Source organism: Saccostrea cucullata, unplaced genomic scaffold (assembly GCF_032062105.1).
Source record: "Saccostrea cucullata isolate Sc308-1 unplaced genomic scaffold, CSIRO_AGI_Scuc_v1 ctg1020, whole genome shotgun sequence".
Taxonomy (NCBI): domain Eukaryota; kingdom Metazoa; phylum Mollusca; class Bivalvia; order Ostreida; family Ostreidae; genus Saccostrea; species Saccostrea cuccullata.
Window position 1 is genome coordinate 300,642 of NW_026931054.1, and position 21,227 is coordinate 321,868.

Below are 21,227 nucleotides of genomic sequence, written 5' to 3' on the forward strand. Positions count from 1 at the left end.
TTCTGCGGGACTGATTCAACAACAGCCATTGAGGCGTTTTAGCCGACTGCATTTCACGTGTCTTCTAGAAAATACGAGTATTTGAACAAAAAGTCTACTGAATATCTTCTCATAATTGAAACAAAGTCGTACAGTGACAGATATGTCGGTCGTTGGAGTTGATGTGGGTAGTCTCACGTGCTTCACAGCTGTAGCTAGGACGGGGGGCATTGAGACCATAGCAAACGAGTACAGTGATCGTTGCACACCGTAAGTACAAAGAGTTTTCGTCTAATAGTAGTCATAACAAAGAATTCAAAGTTATATTGAAGAAAAATTGGAGCGGAATGTTCTGGATCAGGAAAAAAAAGGACCGGGTTGTTCAACTCACAAGGGCCATGTGATTTTGTATATAATGGTAATCACATAAATATACAAAAAAGGAACCATATTCTGTCCAGAATGATTTAGTTGATTTAAAAAATGCTGTTGTTTCATACAGGGAAAATCTTGCAGTAACCTCATTCACTGTGTCAATATATAACAAATATTCAATATGTATCGATATTTAGGAATGTATCGTATTGAAAAAATAACTTCTAATAAGTATCGGACAGGAAGTTTTTCTTTATATTCTGTTAAAAAGTTGGGAATTTCAGTTATCAAAGATTATTTTTAACTGTTTTGAATTAAAACTGGTCAACAATGAAAGAAACATTAAAGGAGATAGCACATCTTAAATACTATTACAAAATACATGGACAACTATATTTTAAAATGTTATATTAGACTCAACCAGTTTTTACCAAATTTATGCATTAAATGTCATTTACAAGACATTTTTGATTTACTTAATAAATAATCCAATATATCACATATCGCTTTATAAAATATTGTATCGTATACTGTAAATCACTTTTTAATCACAAGAACTTTATTTTCGCATAATTACATGAGACAGTGTGCTCGTGAAAATTTAATTCTCGCATGTAATAGTATTCCTTAAGATTATATAGAGCAATAATCAGAATTCGCGAAAATTTTGTCTCAGTAATTAAGAGTCAATTACTTTCTTGCGAAAATAAGGTGTCCTGAAAATTTTGTGATCTACAGTGGAAAAATTTTGCTCAATACACAGCCCTAAATAAAATCTACATGAATATGCTCATCGTGTTTTTCATGTTTCCCCATACTCTGGCATATACAGGTACAGATTAAAATTGTCCTATAACGTTTGAAATTTAAAAATATTAACAGGTAACTTGCAAAGGACAAAGTGGGAAAAATGAGTTTTACACCGACAACGGGAGATAACTCTTAGGAATGTGAAATTTGTGTATTCATTTGCACATGATTAAATCCAGTATTGAAATTTTTCCAAACCTGGGAAATGCAAACTATAAATTCTGATTCAGCTGTCCTAAACCAGTGGCAAAATTAAACTTTTATGTAAAATACTAAAAAATCATAGAGAAAAATGTTCTTTAGACTTGCATTTATGTTAAATAATTTATGTGTTCATTTCATTTTTTCAGAGCTTATGTATCGTTGAATGAGAAAACAAGATCCATTGGAACCTCAGCCAAAAATCAGTGTATCACAAATGTGAAAAATACATTCTCCTGTTTTAAAAGATTTATTGGTAGACAATATGATGATCCCTTGGTGCAAAAAGAGTTGCAGGATCATCCTAAACCATTTTTGGTTACTAAGAGTCCAACAGGAGGCATTTTACTACAGGTAACCTTACAAATAAATATGTTTTCAGTTTAAATTTAAATTCATTTCTGTAGTTTTCATTTACATTGTTCTCATTTGAAAATATGTTCTAGTTATTTAGCAAATTCTACGTGGGAAGTGAAACTAAAAAACAAACTTTCTTTCTACAGGCCAGATACATGGGTGAGTTGCAATCATGGACACCAGAACAAGTGACGGCCATGTTACTGACCAAGATAAAAGAAACGGCAGAGAATGGTCTTAAAACCAAAGTTGTTGACATTGTTGTGTCTGTAAGTACTTAGAACAAAGTCATACTGAAGCTTTGCTGTAGATTGTTGTCGTGGAGTACTATATAATGTTTATATGATCTCTATTATTCAGGTACCCAGCTATTTCACGGATGTCGAGAGGAGAGCCATGCTAGATTGCTGCGAGATCAGTGGATTAAATTGTCTCCGACTTATGAATGATTCCACTGCAGGTAATGTCTATTTGGGAACACCAGCATTTACTTCAAGTCAATGCCACTAGTCTAGTCAGTGACATTATTTCATATTGAGGGTATACATGATTTGAAAAAAAAAAAATAGTGATATTGATGAATCATTGAAATTTATGGGGGGGGGGGGCAATTGTTGTGGATTGCGTTGATATTACAGGTTCAAGTAGACATAATTTTATGCATTAGCTTGTATCTACAAAAGGAAAAATAGCCTTTGAAAACCCCAAGAATTGATTCATTGGGGATGTGAATTTGTTGAAAGTGTTTTCCCTAAGAACCGGCAACCAGCCAAATTGACCGCTTCCATTGACAAAAATGCCGCTTTGAAATAACAATTTGTTGTAAGGTCCACAGAGATTTTGTTCATAAACCTTATACCCTAGAGTTTTACAACTGATCTCTAACCCTTTACTTTGAAATAAAAGGAAACACTGGGTTGATGGAGGGTATTCATAAATTCCACAAATACTGGGCCATTGTGAAATCTAATGATTCCTCGGTCACTTGAAATGTACTGCAATGAATTGTTTCTTTAAAGATTGTGAATATAGGAATGTTTTGGAAATTAATTTTCCTCTGCTGTGTGAAGTAAATGTTTTCATCACATTGTTTTTAGCTTCACTGGCATATGGTATATACAAGCAAGACCTACCTGGAGAGAATGAAAAACCAAGGAATGTTATCATTGTGGACATGGGGTATTCCACCACCCAGGTTGCAGCTGTGGCATTTAATAAGGGAAAACTAAAGGTAAGGTGTACAGGCTCTTTGTTTGCTATTTGCACTACTAACTTTATTCTTAAAGATGTTCATTATCTCCAAATGAGGAAAATTGTTGTTTTATTGTATGGCAAAGTGCACAGAAATTTAACAGAATTTCATCTAAATATGTATTGGAGTATTGTATGATATTTCATGCTTATATTGAAGATATTATGAAAATTTTATTAATTATGAGGATAATTTGCTTAAAATTTTGTGATTTCAAGGTTTTTGAAAGGATGTAGATGTGGATGAACAAATAACGGTAGGTTTAAAATATTGAAAAATATAGGATCTGATTATTCTGATAGCTGAAGTACATGTATATTCCAGATGCTGGCAGTAGAATCTGATCCTTGTTTAGGAGGGAGAGATTTTGATAAAGTACTTGTGGAGTATTTCGCCGAAGATTTCAAAACAAGATACAAAGTTGATGCCCACACTAATCCTAAGGCTTATGTGAGGTTGACTCAAGAATGTGAAAAACTGAAAAAGTTGATGAGTGCAAATTCCACAAACATTCCTATAAACATTGAGTGTTTCATGAATGACAAGGATGTGTCAGGGAAAATGGACAGGTAGAAATTTCTAATATTTATTTATACATGTGTATAAAGAGCTGTAGTGCTCTCTGTGAAATTATGTATGCCAGATGAACTGGAGACAAAGTTAAAATAAAATGGAGATATTTTGTTATGGGACAGAAATATCTCCCTCATTCAAATCAATGTGCATCTCACCAACATCAGAGGGCTTGCAATGTTTATTGTTGCTAAAGACATTCCAGTTCAGTAATTTATCCATTTTCATAGTAAAGAATGCACTAAAAGATAACTTCAAATTACAAAGTTTTTATTTTATAGGACCAAATTTGAAGAGCTGTCAGAACAGTTGTTGGCAAAAGCAAGAACATTATTCACAAAAATCAAGAATGAATGTAGTAAGTACTGTTTTATAAGATGGGAAAGTGTTTTATATGTGAATGTATGTAATTCTTGTGTAAACAAGGCAGAAGTAGAGTGTTGGAGGATTATTTTGGGGTAATTTAGCTACCTTGGGATATGATGAAGAAAATAGAGATGAGACGTCACAATGTCTACATTTTAAATTTTTTCTACTTTTAAAATCAAAAAGTTCTTGATCAGAGTTGAGCATGATTATTTTGAGAAACTGACACCTTTGTTGTATAGTTAATAAAAAAAAACCTTAAAATTTTGCTTACAGAAGACATATACTCTGTTGAGATTGTGGGTGGCTCTTCACGTATCCCAGCAGTGAAGAACTTGGTGCAGGAAATATTTGGCAAGGAACCAAGCACAACTCTGAATGCAGATGAAGCTGTTGCTCGTGGCTGTGCTCTGCAGTGTGCTATCTTGTCTCCAACTTTCCGTGTTCGAGATTTCAACATCATAGATACACAGCCCTACCCTATCACACTCTGTTGGCAGGGGGGAACAGAAAGTGACTCGTAAGGACAAAACTGCTGTATATTTAAAATACTCAGCCTAAAGTTAGATTTTATGGAATAATGAGGATAAAAAGAACTTAAATCTATATTTACATTAGAAGTGTTCGAAGTAGTGGGAAATGGAGGGTGAATTTTTAATACTGAGGTTGGAGCTAGATTAGAATTAAAATCTTTCAGCTTGGTAAATTTAAAGGAATGTAATGGAAGGAGTTCCATTATTTTAATGGTAAAGTTCATGTATTGAATTTGCAGCTCTTTGGAGGTTTTCCCAAGATTTCATCAAATCCCATTCTCAAAAATGTTGACCTTCTACCGTAAGGAACCATTCCAACTTGAGGCAAGATACACATCACCAGAGATTGTCCCACATAAAGAATCATATTTAGGTAATGTTTTCAAGTCCGCTGTCCCACATAGAGGGTTAATTAAGTAAACTTTGCACAGCTATATAAAGCTTGAGAAAAGTTCTTAAGAATGTGTGAGAATTATTTGAGGAAGATATCCAGTACATAGCATACTTACATTTTAATATTTCATGAATTTTATTGTTTCAGGGTGCTTTAATATACAAAAGGTCACACCTGCTGCAAATGGGGAAAGTGCAAAAGTGAAAGTAAAAGTTCGAATCAATAATCATGGTATATTCTCTGTAATGTCAGCCACACAGACAGAACAATTAGAGGAGGATGGAAAAGAGGAGGAAAACATGGATGTTGATGGAGAGAAAAAGGCAGAAGCCCAAGTTAATGGAGAGGTATGATTTGTGTATCCCACATGAATCTGATATACTGTAATTGGCAAAATTTCAACTCTTCAGTGAAACTATATTTACAGAAATTGAAGGTGAAATCATTTGCAGTTAGTCACCTGTGTCTGTAGCGTTAATTTATTTAAGACTTAAAATGGACAGCCAAAAAAAAGGAGGACCAATGTTTATTTTAATTAACCCTTCATGTACTGAAATGTGATTAGCATTCTCTACTTGATTCAATCAGACAAATTTGCAACAGTCCTGGAGGATAGTCAATGGTTATAAACTAGTAAACCAAATTAAAAAAAAAAGCTTTAATTATAGTGTTATATTTGAATTGTAGACACCAATGCAAACTGACCAAGCAGGAGAAAAACCTGCCGAGAAAACTGAAGGTGGAGAAGAGAAAAAGGAAGAGGTAAACAGGATCGATAGTTAAAAAATGATGATTGATTCTTAGTAGACTAATTAGTAAAAAGTAAATTATTCAGATGTTGGTTTAGGAGTCTAAGGAACAATGTCACAAAATTTTTGGTAACCTGTGAGAAAATGTGTACGTGTGCCTTGCATATTGAATATGTGTTGAATAACAGTGAACATTATTTTTGCCTCTACTAGGGTAAAGATGAAAAAGACACCAAGAAAGCCGTAAAGAAGAAGGTAAAGAAAACAGACCTTCCTGTGGAGCAGCTGGTACCTCAACTGCCACCTGAGGAGATTCTCAAACTAGTGGAACGCGAGGTGAGATAAAAGTCGTGTTCTACTAAATTGATTTAAGCTTAATGTTTATATGTGTATCTTCACTGGTTTAGAATGTCAAGTAAGGCATCACTATTTCATTAGTATGTTTACGTGAGACACTGATTTATATTTTCGCCTGTATAGAATGAGATGAAGATGCAGGATAAGATGGAGAAGGAACGCAGTGATGCTAAGAACGCGGTGGAGGAGTATGTGTATGATATGAGGGACAAGATCAGGAGTGATTACGCCCAGTTCATGAAGGAGGAGGTAAGTCTTAATGATATAAAGGACAAATTTTAGATCAAAACAATGAGATATCAGGTTGAAAAGGAGAGGAGATGGCAGTTTCTTGCCGTGCCTAAATACTGTATAGGGGATTAATTTCACGGGTTGTAATTTTCACGTTTTTCTCTTCTTTGACACAATCACGGTTTCTTGAATTCGCAGAATTGGAATATGATAAAAGTTTCCTCCCTTATCTATACCTACTGAAAACTTATTCACTGTTTCTTGAATTCACGGATCCATTAACATCGTGAATATAGCGAATATTAACACCGCGAGTTATTTTCCCCCTATACAGTATGCTAAATTAGACTGCGAGTCTTAAGGAATGATTATATATTAATAAAATTAACTTGATATTAAGTTCAAATTACAGTGATTCTGCTGGAAGATAACATATTCCATTGTGTACCTTTCTTGAATAAAATGCTAGAGCTGCAAAGTTTGCTGGATCTTAAAAATCTCATATTAAATATGGAAGGCTCTGTATTTTTCATTTGAAAGTATTTTATCTAGAGCATAAACTCAAACATATTAATTGGAAAAATTTAAAAAGTGATGTTGTTTTTTTCAGGATGCAGACAAGTTCCACCAGCAGTTAATGGACACAGAGGACTGGTTATATGATGAAGGAGACGATCAGATGAAACATGTCTACGTAGAAAAACTGGATGAATTGAATGTAAGAGGATATATCATAAATATTGTATCCATACCTTGTCCGACAAATCATATCCTACCAGTATCTGTGTAATAGAGAAACATAACCAGTCGACTTGCATGTTATGACCTTGACCAAAGTTCATTTAGACAAGTTCATTGTCACTGCCATTTATGATTTATTTTCAGTGTCTGAATGGCTTCCCAAAATAACTGTAAACACTCCCCTATCTGAGGTATATTGGAATACATGTACAGTATATATAGAGAGAATAAGCTTGTTTCTTTCTCAAATTTTTAGCATGCAGATTGTTCATTGGAAAACAACCTCAGATATCAATTTTAAGTTTGAGATAACTTGGTTTTACTGTATTTCAAATACATGTATTTGCATCATTGACAAGATAAGATAGCATCAATTTTTATGCACCTTCCTGCTGTTACTCATATTGTGTGAGGTAAACATTCACCAAGTGTGCTAGATAAATACAGAGAGCTTTTGGGGAGGTTAGCTGTTTGGAACTCTCCTCACTCTTCTCTCATACAAACAAGTAATGAAATGATTTATAAGTGAAAGAAATATGTCAGTGGCATTTTGTAGTGATACAAGTTTACATCTACATCCATAGAACGTTTTCTTCTTTATTTTCTAAGAAAACCACTGTGGTTTATCTACAAGTAAACACCGCCAAGCAAATCTCCCATCATGAAATTTACTCAGACATGCATAAAGAATAGTCATATTGTTATAGAAGCATCCTCAGGTAGTGTAAATTTAAGATTGTTCAAATCAACATTCTAGGTGAGGGATGGGATAGAATTTATAGGATTTTGCAGAAGTGTTTAAAAAATTTTGAAGAAACAGGAAAGTCAGGATTAGTCATTTTCAAGTGTAAGCTATAAAATGTTAAAATACTGTACATCGAAAAAGGGAAGAGCCTTTTTGATAACCAAAACTGTTGTCCTTCCTAATTGATAAGTCATGAAAGAAAAAAATTCAGAGGTTGATTATTTCTAAAGCATACAGAGGCACCTTCCTGCTGTTACTCATATTATGTGAGGTAAACATTCACCAAGTGTGCTAGATAAATACAGAGAGCTTTTGGGGAGGTTAGCTTTATGGAACTCTCCTCACTCTTCTCTCATACAAACAACACACCAAAGAACATGGGTATGCCGTCATGTCCTCGTAGACTTTATGTAGTCAAGAGTAATCAGAGTAAACTTTTTACTATTATTAAAGTAACTGTTGATCTTTTCTTTGTAGAAAATTGGCAGACCTGTACAGGACAGACACAGGGAACACGCAGAGAGACCAGCGGCATTTGAGGAGTTGGCCAAATCCATCACACACACCCGCAAATTCCTGGATCTCGTGGCGCAGAAGGTAAGGCAATAAGACTGTGCACACGCTCTAGGAACTTGGATGAGATTTACTGGTTTTATAAGATATTTTAATTAATAAAGTCTGCTTAAATCTAATCACAATTATAAAACCTATTTCCAGTCTTTTGTCTATCTAGCATCAAACTATAAAAGATTAGCATATGTATGAATGGGAGCTAAAAGCTTAAAATGATATTTTACAGGATGAAAAATATGATCATATAGATTCAGCGGACATAGAAAAAGTGAAGAAATGTTTGGGTGAAATGACAGACTGGTATGAGAAAAATTTAAATGCCCAGAACCAACTAAAACCATATGATAAACCAGCAGTGTTAGCATCTCAAATTCTGTCATCAAAGAAGGTGAGAAAAACAAATTAGCACATGTTTCCTCTTCTGTAATACATGTATTACGACTTCATTTGGTCAGTTATGAGGATGCACATGATTTATAATGGTCAAAATAAACAATTTCTAGTAATGAATATAAATTTTATCTATCCTTTCATGCCATTTCTTTATTTTTAATTTGTTAAAAAGTTTTAATAGGTCAAAACTCTTTTCTGGAAAACACAGAGACAATCTTTAAAAAAATCTTTGCTTACCCTCTTATCCAATAAGAAAAACATTCTTTTCATTAATATTTTTTAAAATTTTGTAAGATATTAAAAATGATGAAATTATGGAAAAATTTTAATCAAATTTTTCAATTATACAGTCATTAGACACCACGTGTCATCCCATTATGAACAAACCGAAACCAAAAGTAGAACCTCCCAAGGAGGAAAAGAAAGAGGAGAAAAAGGAGGAGAAAAAAGACAATAACAAAGACTCTGCCCCAGCTTCTGGGGATCAAACAAATAATTCCGCAGAGGGTGGATCCAAGCAAGAGATGGAGGTGGATTGAGGAGGGTGAAAATTAAGCCAAGTTATTTATTTTGTAGCTATACCCAGCGATTGCTTTCATCAAGTGCTACATGTATTGGCATCGTGAAATAAAATCCTCTCATTTTATTGTATTTCATCACTTTTTTTTTTCTTCATGAAAACAATTGTGTTCTTGTAGATCACAGATATTAATTTCTGAAAACCATCTTTATTTTTGGATTCAAATTTAAATTATTGTTTATAAGTTGTGAAGGAGCATTTTTTAAAAGTTTGTAAAGCATGATATTGCTTGGAAGCATGTGACGTAATTTAAATATGTGCTGTAGGTAGGATATTGCTGTCGGAAAGTGAATGTGAATATTTAGAATCTGTTTATGTGTAAACACACATACATGTACAAGTTTATGTCAGTTAATGACTGTTTGTTTGTATACTATATTAGTCTACAATAAAAACATCTGGAATTGATATATTTGTCACATTTATGACTTGTGTACCAAGAGAACTCAGGTTATATTAGAAATACTGATCTTATATACTTTTCCCTTACACACACACATAATAAGTGTATTTTTTGAAGAGGTTTATTAAATATTGATAGAATTACCAAGTAAATATTAAATGACCAATCACTGTTGGCAGAATGTAAGTTGCATATTGAATTTTTTTCTCCAAAAAGCAATTTGAGCAAACACTTGAAGAATCTATGTATGAACAGTTCATACATTGAAGTTTGTTGTATGCAGTGTATTTGTAAAGGGTAAATTGCATAATGTTATAATGTAGGGTTAGAATGTTCATTTCTGTACTCAATTTTGTATAAATGAAAAGTAAATACAAGAAGTCGCACAATTTCGTTTGGATAAGTAGCCTGGTACAAGGTCCTGATGTATGTTAAATTTACGACATAAATGCACTGTAAGCCTGCATCGATATGACAGTTGCAAAGAATTGTGAAATCCAAAGTATAAATGAAGGCAAAGCCATTTTTCTAAATTATTTCAAATACGCTTTTAGGTGGTTCATCTTTGTTAAAAAGAAAGGTGTTTTGAAGGCAATGTGTTGAAAATATTGAAATCGGGAAAATTCCTGCACTGTAGCAAATGGTGGATTTTTGAAATATTTGATATATATAAAAAAATATTGAAGGGCAGTCTTACACTGCATGTTTTATCTTTTTGAAGTTGCAGACAATACCAGAAAGGGGTGATGTTAAAGATTTTTTATTGATCTGTTCCCACCGAGTTTTCTTTTCTGTCAATTCAGGTTTTAGAAAAACATTTAGTCTTACATCTCTTATAAATAGTAAAGGATGAATTGTTTTAAATAGTTGAAAAAGTCATTGAGGAGAGAGAAAAATGACTTTCAGAAATGTCTTTGCAATACGGTATTGAACCTAAGAGACAGCTAAATTATAATGTTCAGAAAACAATTTAGTAAGATTTTGCACATAGACAGTATATATACCTAAAGTGAGAGTACTGGTGGAATTAATGTTGCAGAATCTTATTAGATATTTTCTTTTTACTATGAACAGAAGCAAACTACTGTCAGAAATTTGATATCCAGCTGTTGCCAGTAAAAAAAAGATTAGAACAGTGAATGAACAGCGTCTGGAATTTTGACTCTGGTGTGAGAAGGTTGATACATGAAAACTGGCAGATTAAATTAACTCATTTTCTTGACTCTTTATAAAGGAAATGATTTGTCGTTGTTGTTGCTTTTAAGGAATCAGATACCTGTATGCCATTCTTGATTTAACTTCCATTTCTTTTTTCAGAAAAATTACAACAATTTTAAAAGGAATTTTACAACAGAAAGTTGTGGTGTGAAATTGTTAGGATTTTAAATAGTGTATATTGAAAGGCACTTGGAGCAAAACATTTGTAGCAAGTGTACATAAAAAGAATTATTTAAGCAAAATCCATACAAATGCGTTTCTGTGCATGTTTTAAAATTTTTTTTTACTGTAAAGAAACACCAGTTTGCATAACATTTTGTGTATGGGACAAATTACTTGCTGAGAAGCATATCACTGGAATGTGAATAGTGTAAGCTGCATATGTTATGCTTGAAAAGATGTCTTTATATGATGGAATGATCATATTGTTCTTGTTAAAGTGAAAGTGATGAAGGCATTGCAATATTACATCTGGGAAGGATAAAATATTTGACATTTGTTCACAAATAAATGAAAACAAAAAATAAGCCTTGATTTTTTTTCTTCACATGAGATAAATTTAGAAGTGCTGTTTCAAGTAAAATGCATGAAGATTAAGATTTATATAAGGAAGTTAAGTTATTTTAGAACTTGAAAAATGTTAGAATTTCCTGGTTTTCAAAAATTATTTTAGCTCACCTGTCTGAAAGGATGAGAAAGGGTTTATGATGGACCACACTTTCTTGAGCTGTTGAGTGTTATGAAACTTGTATACAAAAAAAAAAAAAAAAGAATGGCAAAATTCTCTCATTTCATACTGTATCTGAACAGAAAGAATAACAAAGTCATTGTTTACAATATCAAATAAAAAGTTTTCATGCAAGGTTCATGAAAAACAACTAAAAGAAAAACACTGTATCATAAACACCTGAGCTGAAAGCTCAAGTGAGCTTTTTTGATCAACTGTCCTCCGTCTATCCGTCTGTAAACTTTTCACATTCTCACTGGGCCAATTTTAACCAAACTGGGTACAAAGAATCCTTGGGTAAAGGGGGTTTCAATTTTTAAACACTGGGGCCTAGAGCTAATTGGAAGTTGAAGTCAGTTTAGTATTTTCTTATTTAAAATACACAAATAGTTGTAGTGTAATTGAACCTATGAAACCAGGCAATGGTTTTTTTTAATTTCTTGATTCTTTCCCAAATGAGTTTGACCTTTGTGATCTTAAATCATTTACCCACAGAGGTTTTGCATTTGAAAACGTAGGGGGGAATGTCTAGTACAGTTACAATATTTTATGGTAATTTGCATGTATGCATATGTTGTTTCCACATATATGTGATTATTTATGTTTAATGAACCTGAAAAATTATAAAATACAGGTATTTTATATAGGTAATACAGGTAAATTGTAAAATTCAGGTAATGTGTTTATTTTGCAGAAAGAGAAAGAAAGTGAGCATTGTAACCAATGGGCCTGTTTGTATTTTTTATTTGTTTCTGGCATGAATTATGTGCATTTGTTTTTAAGATAATACTGTTGTGATTATATTTAGCTGAAAATTACGTACTTGTAAAATGCCTATATATAGATATGATCCTCATTGAAAACTTATTAGCATACGTAAATATAATTTTTTTTCTCTAAATAGCTGCAAAACTTCATTAAAAATCCCCTTCATGGATGACACAATTTTTTTGGCTCACCTGGCCCCAAATAGTAATTCATTATGACAATGACTTAATTGATTCTAAGCCAGAGAAATGATTACTTTAAATTTTGCATATAGATATGAAAATCCTTTAAAACATTTCTTACAGATACCTCAAGTGATTTTTTTTTAACCACATTGTTGTACAGGAGGAACCTGCACGATACAGAAGCACTGTAAACACTGATATGGGTATTATGAACGGTTGTAGATAAATAAGTCATCGACATGACCATAGGTGTAAGCTGATGTCACATACTTGTCTATAATTGTAGCACTTAATCTTTTATCTCATTATCCTTAGACTTTGCCCTGAATCAGTTTCATCATGTATAGTAAAGGTTTGATTGATGAAAAATATCAACCTTGGTTGAGGACAAAGTTTGTCTCTTCACAAATAAACAACACGTGGGACAAAGTTTTTAGATTTGTTAATTCCAGCTTCTGAATACTCTGAATCTACATATGTTTATCAGAAGACAGTGAAGGTATTTATGACTATATATGCTTCTGCTTGGTAGTATTTAAAAATTAAAACTTTTTTGGGGGGGAAATTGCATCTCATAATTATTTTCTATAGATATGTCACATACACTCAGATTATGACTATATAATGTCCATCCAGAAGTAAATACAGAAATTGAAAATCAAGGAATCATACATGCATGTAATGATGTATTCAAATTAAAAAAAAAAAAAGACTTAAAAATTCACACTCTCTTTTTATTCATTGACCTGTCCATTCTCTTAAAAGTTGATTTAGGATTTTTTCTTATTTATGCAATTGATAAGAAACCAAAAATGGACTATGAAAAAGAGGGCCTCCTCCATGAGATGTTCATCAGGCAGGCTGACAAGACCCCTGACAAAATCGCCATTGTGGAAGCTGGGGGCAGACAAATTACTTTTCGAGATCTACATGGAGATTCTAACATACTGGCCAAATCTCTCAGAGGAAAAGGGGTCAAGCCTGACTCCTGTGTAGGGATATACCTCAACAAAAGCATTGAGTTTTCTGTTACCTATATTGCTATTTTGAAAGCTGGTAAGTACCTCAGACCCAGCATTGATTGTGAAAACATGTCCAACAAATGTCTAATTGATTTTGTAAAAGACATTTTTTAAAATTTTTATTGTAGGTGGTGCGTATTTACCGCTGGATGTGTCCTACCCCGCTTCATTAATGGGCTCCGTCCTTAACGACGCTGAACCAGTGGCTGTAGTTACCTCCCCTGACCTGGTCAACCTCATTGAAGGCATACAGTTTAACATTTGTGTATTGCATTGCTGTCTTTCCAGGGGATAGTTCAGTGATTCTAAGCAAGTAAAGGATATGTCTCTTTTCTCCATGATATTTCAGGTGTGAAGAATGTCATCTTACTAGATGAAGGGTGGCAGAAGAGACAAGAAAAAGAAAATAAAGACAAGGAATGCAAAAATTTTGATTTGACCTTGGACAATCTTGCATATATAGTGTACTCATCTGGAACCACTGGTCGTCCAAAAGGTGAGGATGCTGAGATCGTAGATTAAATGAGAAAAATTACTATCCATTCCCTTCACTGAATTAAGTTGGAATGCAGAATTCATGTATACCAAATGTTGAAAACTTTAATGTCATCTTTTTAGGTCACCTGAGTAACTCAGGTGACCTATTGCTATCCGTTTTCGTCCATCGTCGTGCGTCGTGTGTCGTGTGTTAACATTTGAACATTTTCAGCTTCTTCTCTGAAACCACGTGACCAATTTTAACCAAATTTGGTATACAGCATATATGGGGGAAGGGGAACAATAATTGTGAATTTCATGGTCCCCGCCCCCCTGGGGCCTGAGGGGTGGGGCCAAAACCACTAAAATTATTGCAATCTTTAAAAATCTTCTTCTTTACTCCTGGACATCAAGCAGGCAAACTGTTGGCATGAATGTAATGAGCATTGAGTCCTCTACCAAAATTGTGAAATTCATGGCCCCAGGGTCAGGGGTTCTAGTGCTAGGGTGGGGCTATATAGATTATATAGAGAAAATGCATTATTTCTTAGAAAATCTTCTTCTCTGCTCCTGGGTATTAAATAAAGTAACTAAGTACATAGATATGATGAGCAAGAGTGCCTTTTCCAAAATTATGAATTTAATGGCCCCAGGGTCAGGGGTTCTGGTGTTAGGGCGGGGCTCTATTGATTATATAGTGAAAATGCATTATTTCTTTGAAAATCTTCTTCTCTGCTTCTGGGTATTAAATAAACTAACTAAGTACATAGTTATGATGAGCAAGAGTGCCTCTACCAAAATTGTGAATTTTATGGCCCCAGGGTCAGGGATTCTGGTGTTAGGGTGGGGCTCAATTGACTATATAGTCTTTGAAAATCTTCTCTGCTTCTGAGTGTTAAATAAACCAAATAAGCACATAGTTATGATAAGCAAGAGTGGTTTTTCCAAAATTATGAATTTTATGGCCCCAGGATCAGGGGTTCTGGTGTTAAGGCGGGGCTCTATTGATTATATAGTGAAAATGCATTAATTCTTTGAAAATCTTCTCTGCTTCTGGGTATTAGATAAACTAACTAAGCACATAGTTATGATGAGAAAGAGTGCCTCTTCATAAATTATGAATTTTATGGCCCCAGGGTCAGGGGTTCTGGTGTTAGGGCGGGGCTCTATTGATTATATAGTGAAAATGCATTTATTCTTTGAAAATCTCTGCTTCTGAGTGTTAAATAAACCAAATAAGCACATAGTTATGATAAGCAAGAGTGGTTTTTCCAAAATTATGAATTTTATGGCCCCAGGATCAGGGGTTCTGGTGTTAAGGCGGGGCTCTATTGATTATATAGTGAAAATGCATTATTTCTTTGAAAATCTTCTTCTCTGCTTCTGGGTATTAAATAAACTAACTAAGTACATAGTTATGATGAGCAAGAGTGCCTTTTCCAAAATTGTGAATTTTATGGCCCCAGGGTCAGGGGTTCTGGTGTTAGGGCGGGGCTCTATTGATCATATAGTGAAAATGCATCAATTCTTTGAAAATCTTCTTCTGGGAATTAAATAAACTAACTATGCACATCGTTATGATGAGCAAGAGTGCCTCTTCAAAAATTGTGAATTTTATGTCCCCAGGGTCAGGGGTTCTGGTGTTAGGGCGGGGCTCTATTGATTATATAAAAAAATACATTAATTCTTTGAAAATATTTTCCTTTGCTTCTGGGTTTTATGCCAATGATCCAAGTATATATATTTATGATGAAGAAAGGTGCATTTAGCAAAGTGGTTGTTTTATGCCCCCTGGGTCAGAGGAGGGGGGGATTACATAGTCTGAAAATAAAGTAATGCTTTGAAATCTGCTCTTTGGTATTAATCAACCATTTTATGATAAAATTTGCAAAATTTTGAAATATGTGGCCCCTGGGTCAGTGGTTCCTTTGGGAGGAGGGGCACAACTGGGTATAAAGTGGAAGTGCATTTTCTCTTTGTTACTTTGATCTACCTCTGGGTATTAAGTAAATAGAGTAAGCATGCTAAGTTAATAATTATAATAAGTAATGGTGCCTCTTTCAAAATTGTGAATTATGAATTTCATGGTCTCTGGTTTAAAACACAAACCAGATTTATTTGTTTGAAAGTTGTTACACAATACTCAGGTGACCTATAAGGCCCATGGGCCTCTTGTTTTCAAATATAATATTACCGGTATGTGTCATATGTAAGGCTCCATTTGAAGAATTTCATATATATAACTTGCCTGGGGCATTCATGTACAATGGATACATTTTCAGTTTCATTTTTATGCCCCGCCATGAATATGGCCGGGGCATATAGTGTTTGTCATATCCATCTTCCATCCTTCCATCTTTCCGTCCTTCTGTCCTTCCATCTGTCCTTTTGTTACACTTTGCATTTAGCTCAGTTCAAAGCTCGGTTTCAAAGAAACTATCCAAGATATTTTCATCAAACTTCACAGGATGATAGACATTGATGAGAGCTATGCAACTGCTTCAACATTTTTTGACCTTGACTTTCCTTTGACCTTGACATTACTTTTCTTAAATGAGTGTTTAGCTCAGTTTTAAAGATACCATTCAAGATAGTATTATCAAGCTTCATATGCTGATACATACTGATGAGAACTATTCAACTGTTTCGACATTTTTGACCTTGATCTTTCCTCTAACCTTTACATTACTTTTCTTAAATGAGTGTTTAGCTCAGTTTTAAATATACCATTCAAGATAGTGTTATCAAGCTTTATATGCTGATACACACTGAAGAGAGCTATTAAACTGCATCAACATTTGACCTTGACCTTTCCTTTGACCTTGACCTCACTTCATAAATTAGTGTCAAACTAATTAATGCTGATACATACTGATGTAAGCAATTCATCTGCACCAACATTTTTGACTTTGACCTTTCATTTGACCTTGACGTACCCCACTTTTTTTTCAAATTGTTATTAAGTCAGTTTTAAAGAAACCATTAATATTTTTTAAGCTTAATATGCTGATACATACTGATGAGAGCTTTTCAACTGCATCAACATTTTTTTTTACCTTGACTTTACCTTTGACCTTGACCTCACTTTTCTTGAATTAGTGTCAAACTTCATATGCTGATACTTAAGGAATCACTGTCTAGTTAGGAGGGTATGTCAGGGCATCAACAATAGTGGGAAACATGGGATAATTTGCATAACGGGCGAAGCCCGTTATGCTTAAATTATCCCATGTTTCCCACTATTGTTGATGTTGACATACCCTCCTAACTAGACAGTGATTCCTTATATTTCCATTTCATTGTGAAATAAAATTGTAGATTTAGACTTTAAAAATGTAGATAAATAGATTTAAATCACATGATGACTTCCATGCCAATTTCAATAGTCCTCGCCAACCGACGTCAAACACAAAGGCAGCCGCACGAGATTTACATGCATATTTGGCCTCCTTAGCGTCAGACACAGAAACAGATGCGCACGAGAATTGCATGTGTATTAGGCCTCCTTAGCTCCCGACCTATCGACCTGCCTAATTTACATTCCGGCAGAATTATCAAGAAATTAACTACCCCTAACTTTCAAAGAGTTATCACAGAGAAAAAAATTAGAAATGGAAATATATACTGATGTACGGTAAGCAATTCAACTGCATCACTATGCAAGATATTCTGAAATTTCATACACAGATTCGAATTTTCATGTTGCATTACTGATATAACCTTGGCGGGGCATTCATGTCCTATGGACATATTTCTAGTTTATTATAATTTTAGAAATGTTTAAAAACTGACTTTAAAAGAAGAATACATATACACACGTGAGAAATAACCTTGCTTTGCTGACAGGTATCATGTGTCCACACAGAGGGGCTGTATTTTCCTATCATCACAGACACATGACTTTCCCTTATGCTACGGAAGACAGAGAAGCGTCCAACATCTTCTTCACCTGGGAAATGTTACGACCCCTCCTCAAAGGTAACTTAGGTCAAAATCTGCAGTTCTAAGTTTAAGAAACTGAAGATACTGGAGGATATTATTGCAACTGAAATTTAGAAAGATTTTAATAATTAGCATATTTTGATATTTATAGATTTTAATATGCTTCTTTTCTTGGCAGGAATTTCAATGTATATAATTCCAAACACAGTAATATATGATCCACCCCTCTTGTGTCAGTTCATTAAGGATCATGCCATCACTCGAATGTTGTTCACCCCCTCTCTTCTGGAGGCCATCCTAAACTCACCAGGACTTCAGCTCCAGGATATGTTCAAGTCATTCAAGTAAGAAAAATGTGATATTTATTAAAGGACATTCTTTATATGTTTAGAAAAATCTTTAAAAACTAAGGGGAAAGAAGTTTGTAGAGGAGTGTTTGAATGAAAATTCTAAAGTGTTTTATTAATTACATTACTTGTACTGATTTTCAGACAGATTTGGTTCTGTGGAGAAGTTGTGACGACTGCGTTGATGCAGAGATGTATCAGTTTGTTACCCTGGATCAGGTTCATTAACCTGTACAGTATATCAGAGTGCCACGACGTCGCCTGTGAAGATCTATCACAGTATTTCAAAGAACACAAGGTATTTACAGGAACAGCTTAACATTTTACCTTATCTCCTACTCTGTTGAGGATTTCTAAACTTCAAATACAATATAAACATAGGTAATCAGAGATTACAGAGCTCACTCATCTCAACGAATGTTGTCTTTAAGTAAGGCAAAGTCACACAATTACCAACAAAAAGTGTATATTCAAAAATGCAAAATTTATGCAATTTTGATTTTATACTTTGGAATAGACCTATATAAAAACTTCAAAGTAGTTCTTCATCATGAAAACGTAATTAAAATCCAGCATCTGAAGCAAGTTTGAGAGTTTTCATCCCTTGATGCATCATTTGTGCAAGTTTGGTTTAAATAAGCCTTATTGTTTCTTGTTAATAGACCTGCACCCATAACTTTTACGAGGTCCATTATCTGGAAAATGTATGTCGAATTCAGCATCTGAAGCAAGTCCATTAGTGTGCATCCTAAATGTATCATCCATGCAAGTTTGCTCAACATAGAGCTCAAAGTTACTTGGAAATGAAACCTGTATAAAAAACTAACCTTTTCACTAATCCAGAAAATGTAAGTCAGATTCACCATCCGAAGGCAGCCTAGTAGAATGCATCCTTAGATGCACTATCCATGCAAGTTTGGTCATTATAGGGCTCAATGTTACTTGGAAATGGATCCTCCACCAAAAACTTTAACCTGTTCACTCGTCCAGAAAATGTAGTTCAGATTCAGCATCCGAAGCAAGTATGGTAGTATGTATCCTTAGATGTATCATCCTTGCAAGTTTGGTCACTATAGTGCTCATGGTTACTTGGAAATGAGACCTGTACCAAAAACATAAACCTGTTCACTCATGCGGAAAATGTAGGTCAGATTCAGCATTGGAAGCAAGTCTGGGAGTGTGCATCCTAAGATGTATCCTCCATGCAAGTTTGGTCAACGTACGGCTTATAGTTACTCGGAAATGAGACCTACACCAAAAACTGCACCAAAAATGTTAACCTGCTCCAAAAACATTAACCTGGTCATTCCTTTGCTGAAATTGCAGCATCTGAAACTTTGACTGGTACAATGAAACACACTAGAAACATCTTCCATGCATGTCTAATCAATATAGGACATAGAAGTACTTAAAAAAGAAAACTGCTCCAAAAAAGTTAACCTTAACCCGACGCCGAGGGTATTACATAAGCTCCCCCAACTTCGTTGAGGTGAGCTAAAAACTAACAATACCAAAATTATTTTAACTTCTTCGTCCTGTTTCTTTTTAAAGATTTTTTTTCAATTCAGTAATGCAGGAGATAAAATATTTAAAAATCTGCATCACGGTAGCCCTTGTTCTACAACGTCATATCTTTGTGGTGTTATTTCTCTGTTTTAGTAAAAAAATACCATAAGCACCCTTTTCTCATGGGCACAGTCAGATATATATAATCAATTACCAATGTGTGTTACAGGATGATTTGAAGACCAGAAAATTTTGTCCTGCGGGACGGGTCCTACCTGGTGTCAGTATTGTCATCATGAATGAGGAGGGAATCCCCCAGCCTGTGGGGTCATCTGGGGAGGTGATGTGAGGCCAGATAATATAGGGAAAATATTTTGAGTCAAAGCAAGCTTCATCAAACAAAGTTGCTCATTAAAATTTTGTCTAACAAGTCTTTGGCTAGGTTAAGGGTCAAGGTCAACATTCCAAATCAAAGTCATATGTGAAGGTTAAAGGTCAAGTTTATCTTACTCACAGTCAGGAAGTATGTTATATTATCAAGACACATTTGTTGAAATCCTATTTTGTAATTTCAGATATATGTTGGTGGTCCCACTTTGGCCAGAGGTTACCTGAAAAGACCCGAGATGACAGCCAGTAGATTTATCAAGAGGCCGGAGGGGGTCCCAGCATCCCGTGGGGACAGGCTTTATAAAACGGGGGACTGGGGCTACATGTTGTCTGATGGTAGACTGGAGATATGTGGTAGATGTGATTCAATGGTGAAAATCAGGGGTTACTCAATAGAAGTACAGGTATATTGCAAGTTTTTAACAACACATTTTGATGATGAAGTGCTATCTGCAGAAAAAAATGAACATGAACATAATATATTCAAATACTTCATTTTTACACTGATAGGCTGTTGAAGCAGCCCTGATGGAGCTCCCTATGGTCAATGCTGCTGTGGTTTTAGTCAAGGGAGCAGAAGGGGAGGACAAATTTCTAGTGTCCTATATTGTACCTGAAGGTCAAACAACTAAAAAAGAAGTCCGGACTGCCCTCAAACAAAGAATTCCATTCTATATGATTCCCTCTTATCTTATTTTCCTGTCCAGGTAATAAAAAGAAATCCTACAATTTTAAAGGATGTTTTACTGTTTTAGAGACTTGTTACACTAAATCCCTCTTATATCTTTAAGTTGTTTATCTTCCTTTTAAAAGCATTCCAATAGTTCAAGCTACAGGAAAATTAGACAAGAGTGCATTACCTCCCTTTGACAAGCTGCCGGAGGAAGACGCTGATGGCGGGACACTGCCGTCAACAGAGACGGAGAAAACCGTGGCAGCCATGTGGAAAAAGGTTCTCAAGATCAGACATGTGGACACTGAGGAGAGCTTCTTTGATCTTGGAGGGTAAATCATTGAAATTAAAAAGTTTATT

The 21,227-nt window shown here is 34.5% G+C and overlaps 1 protein-coding gene across 1 annotated transcript in view; it reads left to right on the forward strand.

Moving 5' to 3' along the window:
- LOC134231199 (uncharacterized) overlaps window positions 1–21,227 on the forward strand; it is a 35,140-nt gene continuing 13,913 nt past the window's right edge. The window contains exons 1-27 of the mRNA XM_062713119.1: window positions 1–249; window positions 1,515–1,719; window positions 1,869–1,991; window positions 2,083–2,182; window positions 2,820–2,953; window positions 3,299–3,543; window positions 3,829–3,905; window positions 4,190–4,433; window positions 4,686–4,819; window positions 4,988–5,187; window positions 5,528–5,602; window positions 5,803–5,925; window positions 6,070–6,195; window positions 6,788–6,895; window positions 8,141–8,260; window positions 8,463–8,624; window positions 8,980–9,159; window positions 13,314–13,566; window positions 13,661–13,777; window positions 13,882–14,028; window positions 17,856–17,987; window positions 18,130–18,295; window positions 18,443–18,596; window positions 20,034–20,144; window positions 20,380–20,598; window positions 20,705–20,901; window positions 21,008–21,199. Coding sequence (XP_062569103.1) covers window positions 143–249; window positions 1,515–1,719; window positions 1,869–1,991; window positions 2,083–2,182; window positions 2,820–2,953; window positions 3,299–3,543; window positions 3,829–3,905; window positions 4,190–4,433; window positions 4,686–4,819; window positions 4,988–5,187; window positions 5,528–5,602; window positions 5,803–5,925; window positions 6,070–6,195; window positions 6,788–6,895; window positions 8,141–8,260; window positions 8,463–8,624; window positions 8,980–9,159; window positions 13,314–13,566; window positions 13,661–13,777; window positions 13,882–14,028; window positions 17,856–17,987; window positions 18,130–18,295; window positions 18,443–18,596; window positions 20,034–20,144; window positions 20,380–20,598; window positions 20,705–20,901; window positions 21,008–21,199 — 4,151 coding nt within the window. The 5' untranslated portion in view covers window positions 1–142. The remainder of the gene's footprint in view (window positions 250–1,514; window positions 1,720–1,868; window positions 1,992–2,082; window positions 2,183–2,819; window positions 2,954–3,298; window positions 3,544–3,828; window positions 3,906–4,189; window positions 4,434–4,685; window positions 4,820–4,987; window positions 5,188–5,527; window positions 5,603–5,802; window positions 5,926–6,069; window positions 6,196–6,787; window positions 6,896–8,140; window positions 8,261–8,462; window positions 8,625–8,979; window positions 9,160–13,313; window positions 13,567–13,660; window positions 13,778–13,881; window positions 14,029–17,855; window positions 17,988–18,129; window positions 18,296–18,442; window positions 18,597–20,033; window positions 20,145–20,379; window positions 20,599–20,704; window positions 20,902–21,007; window positions 21,200–21,227) is intronic.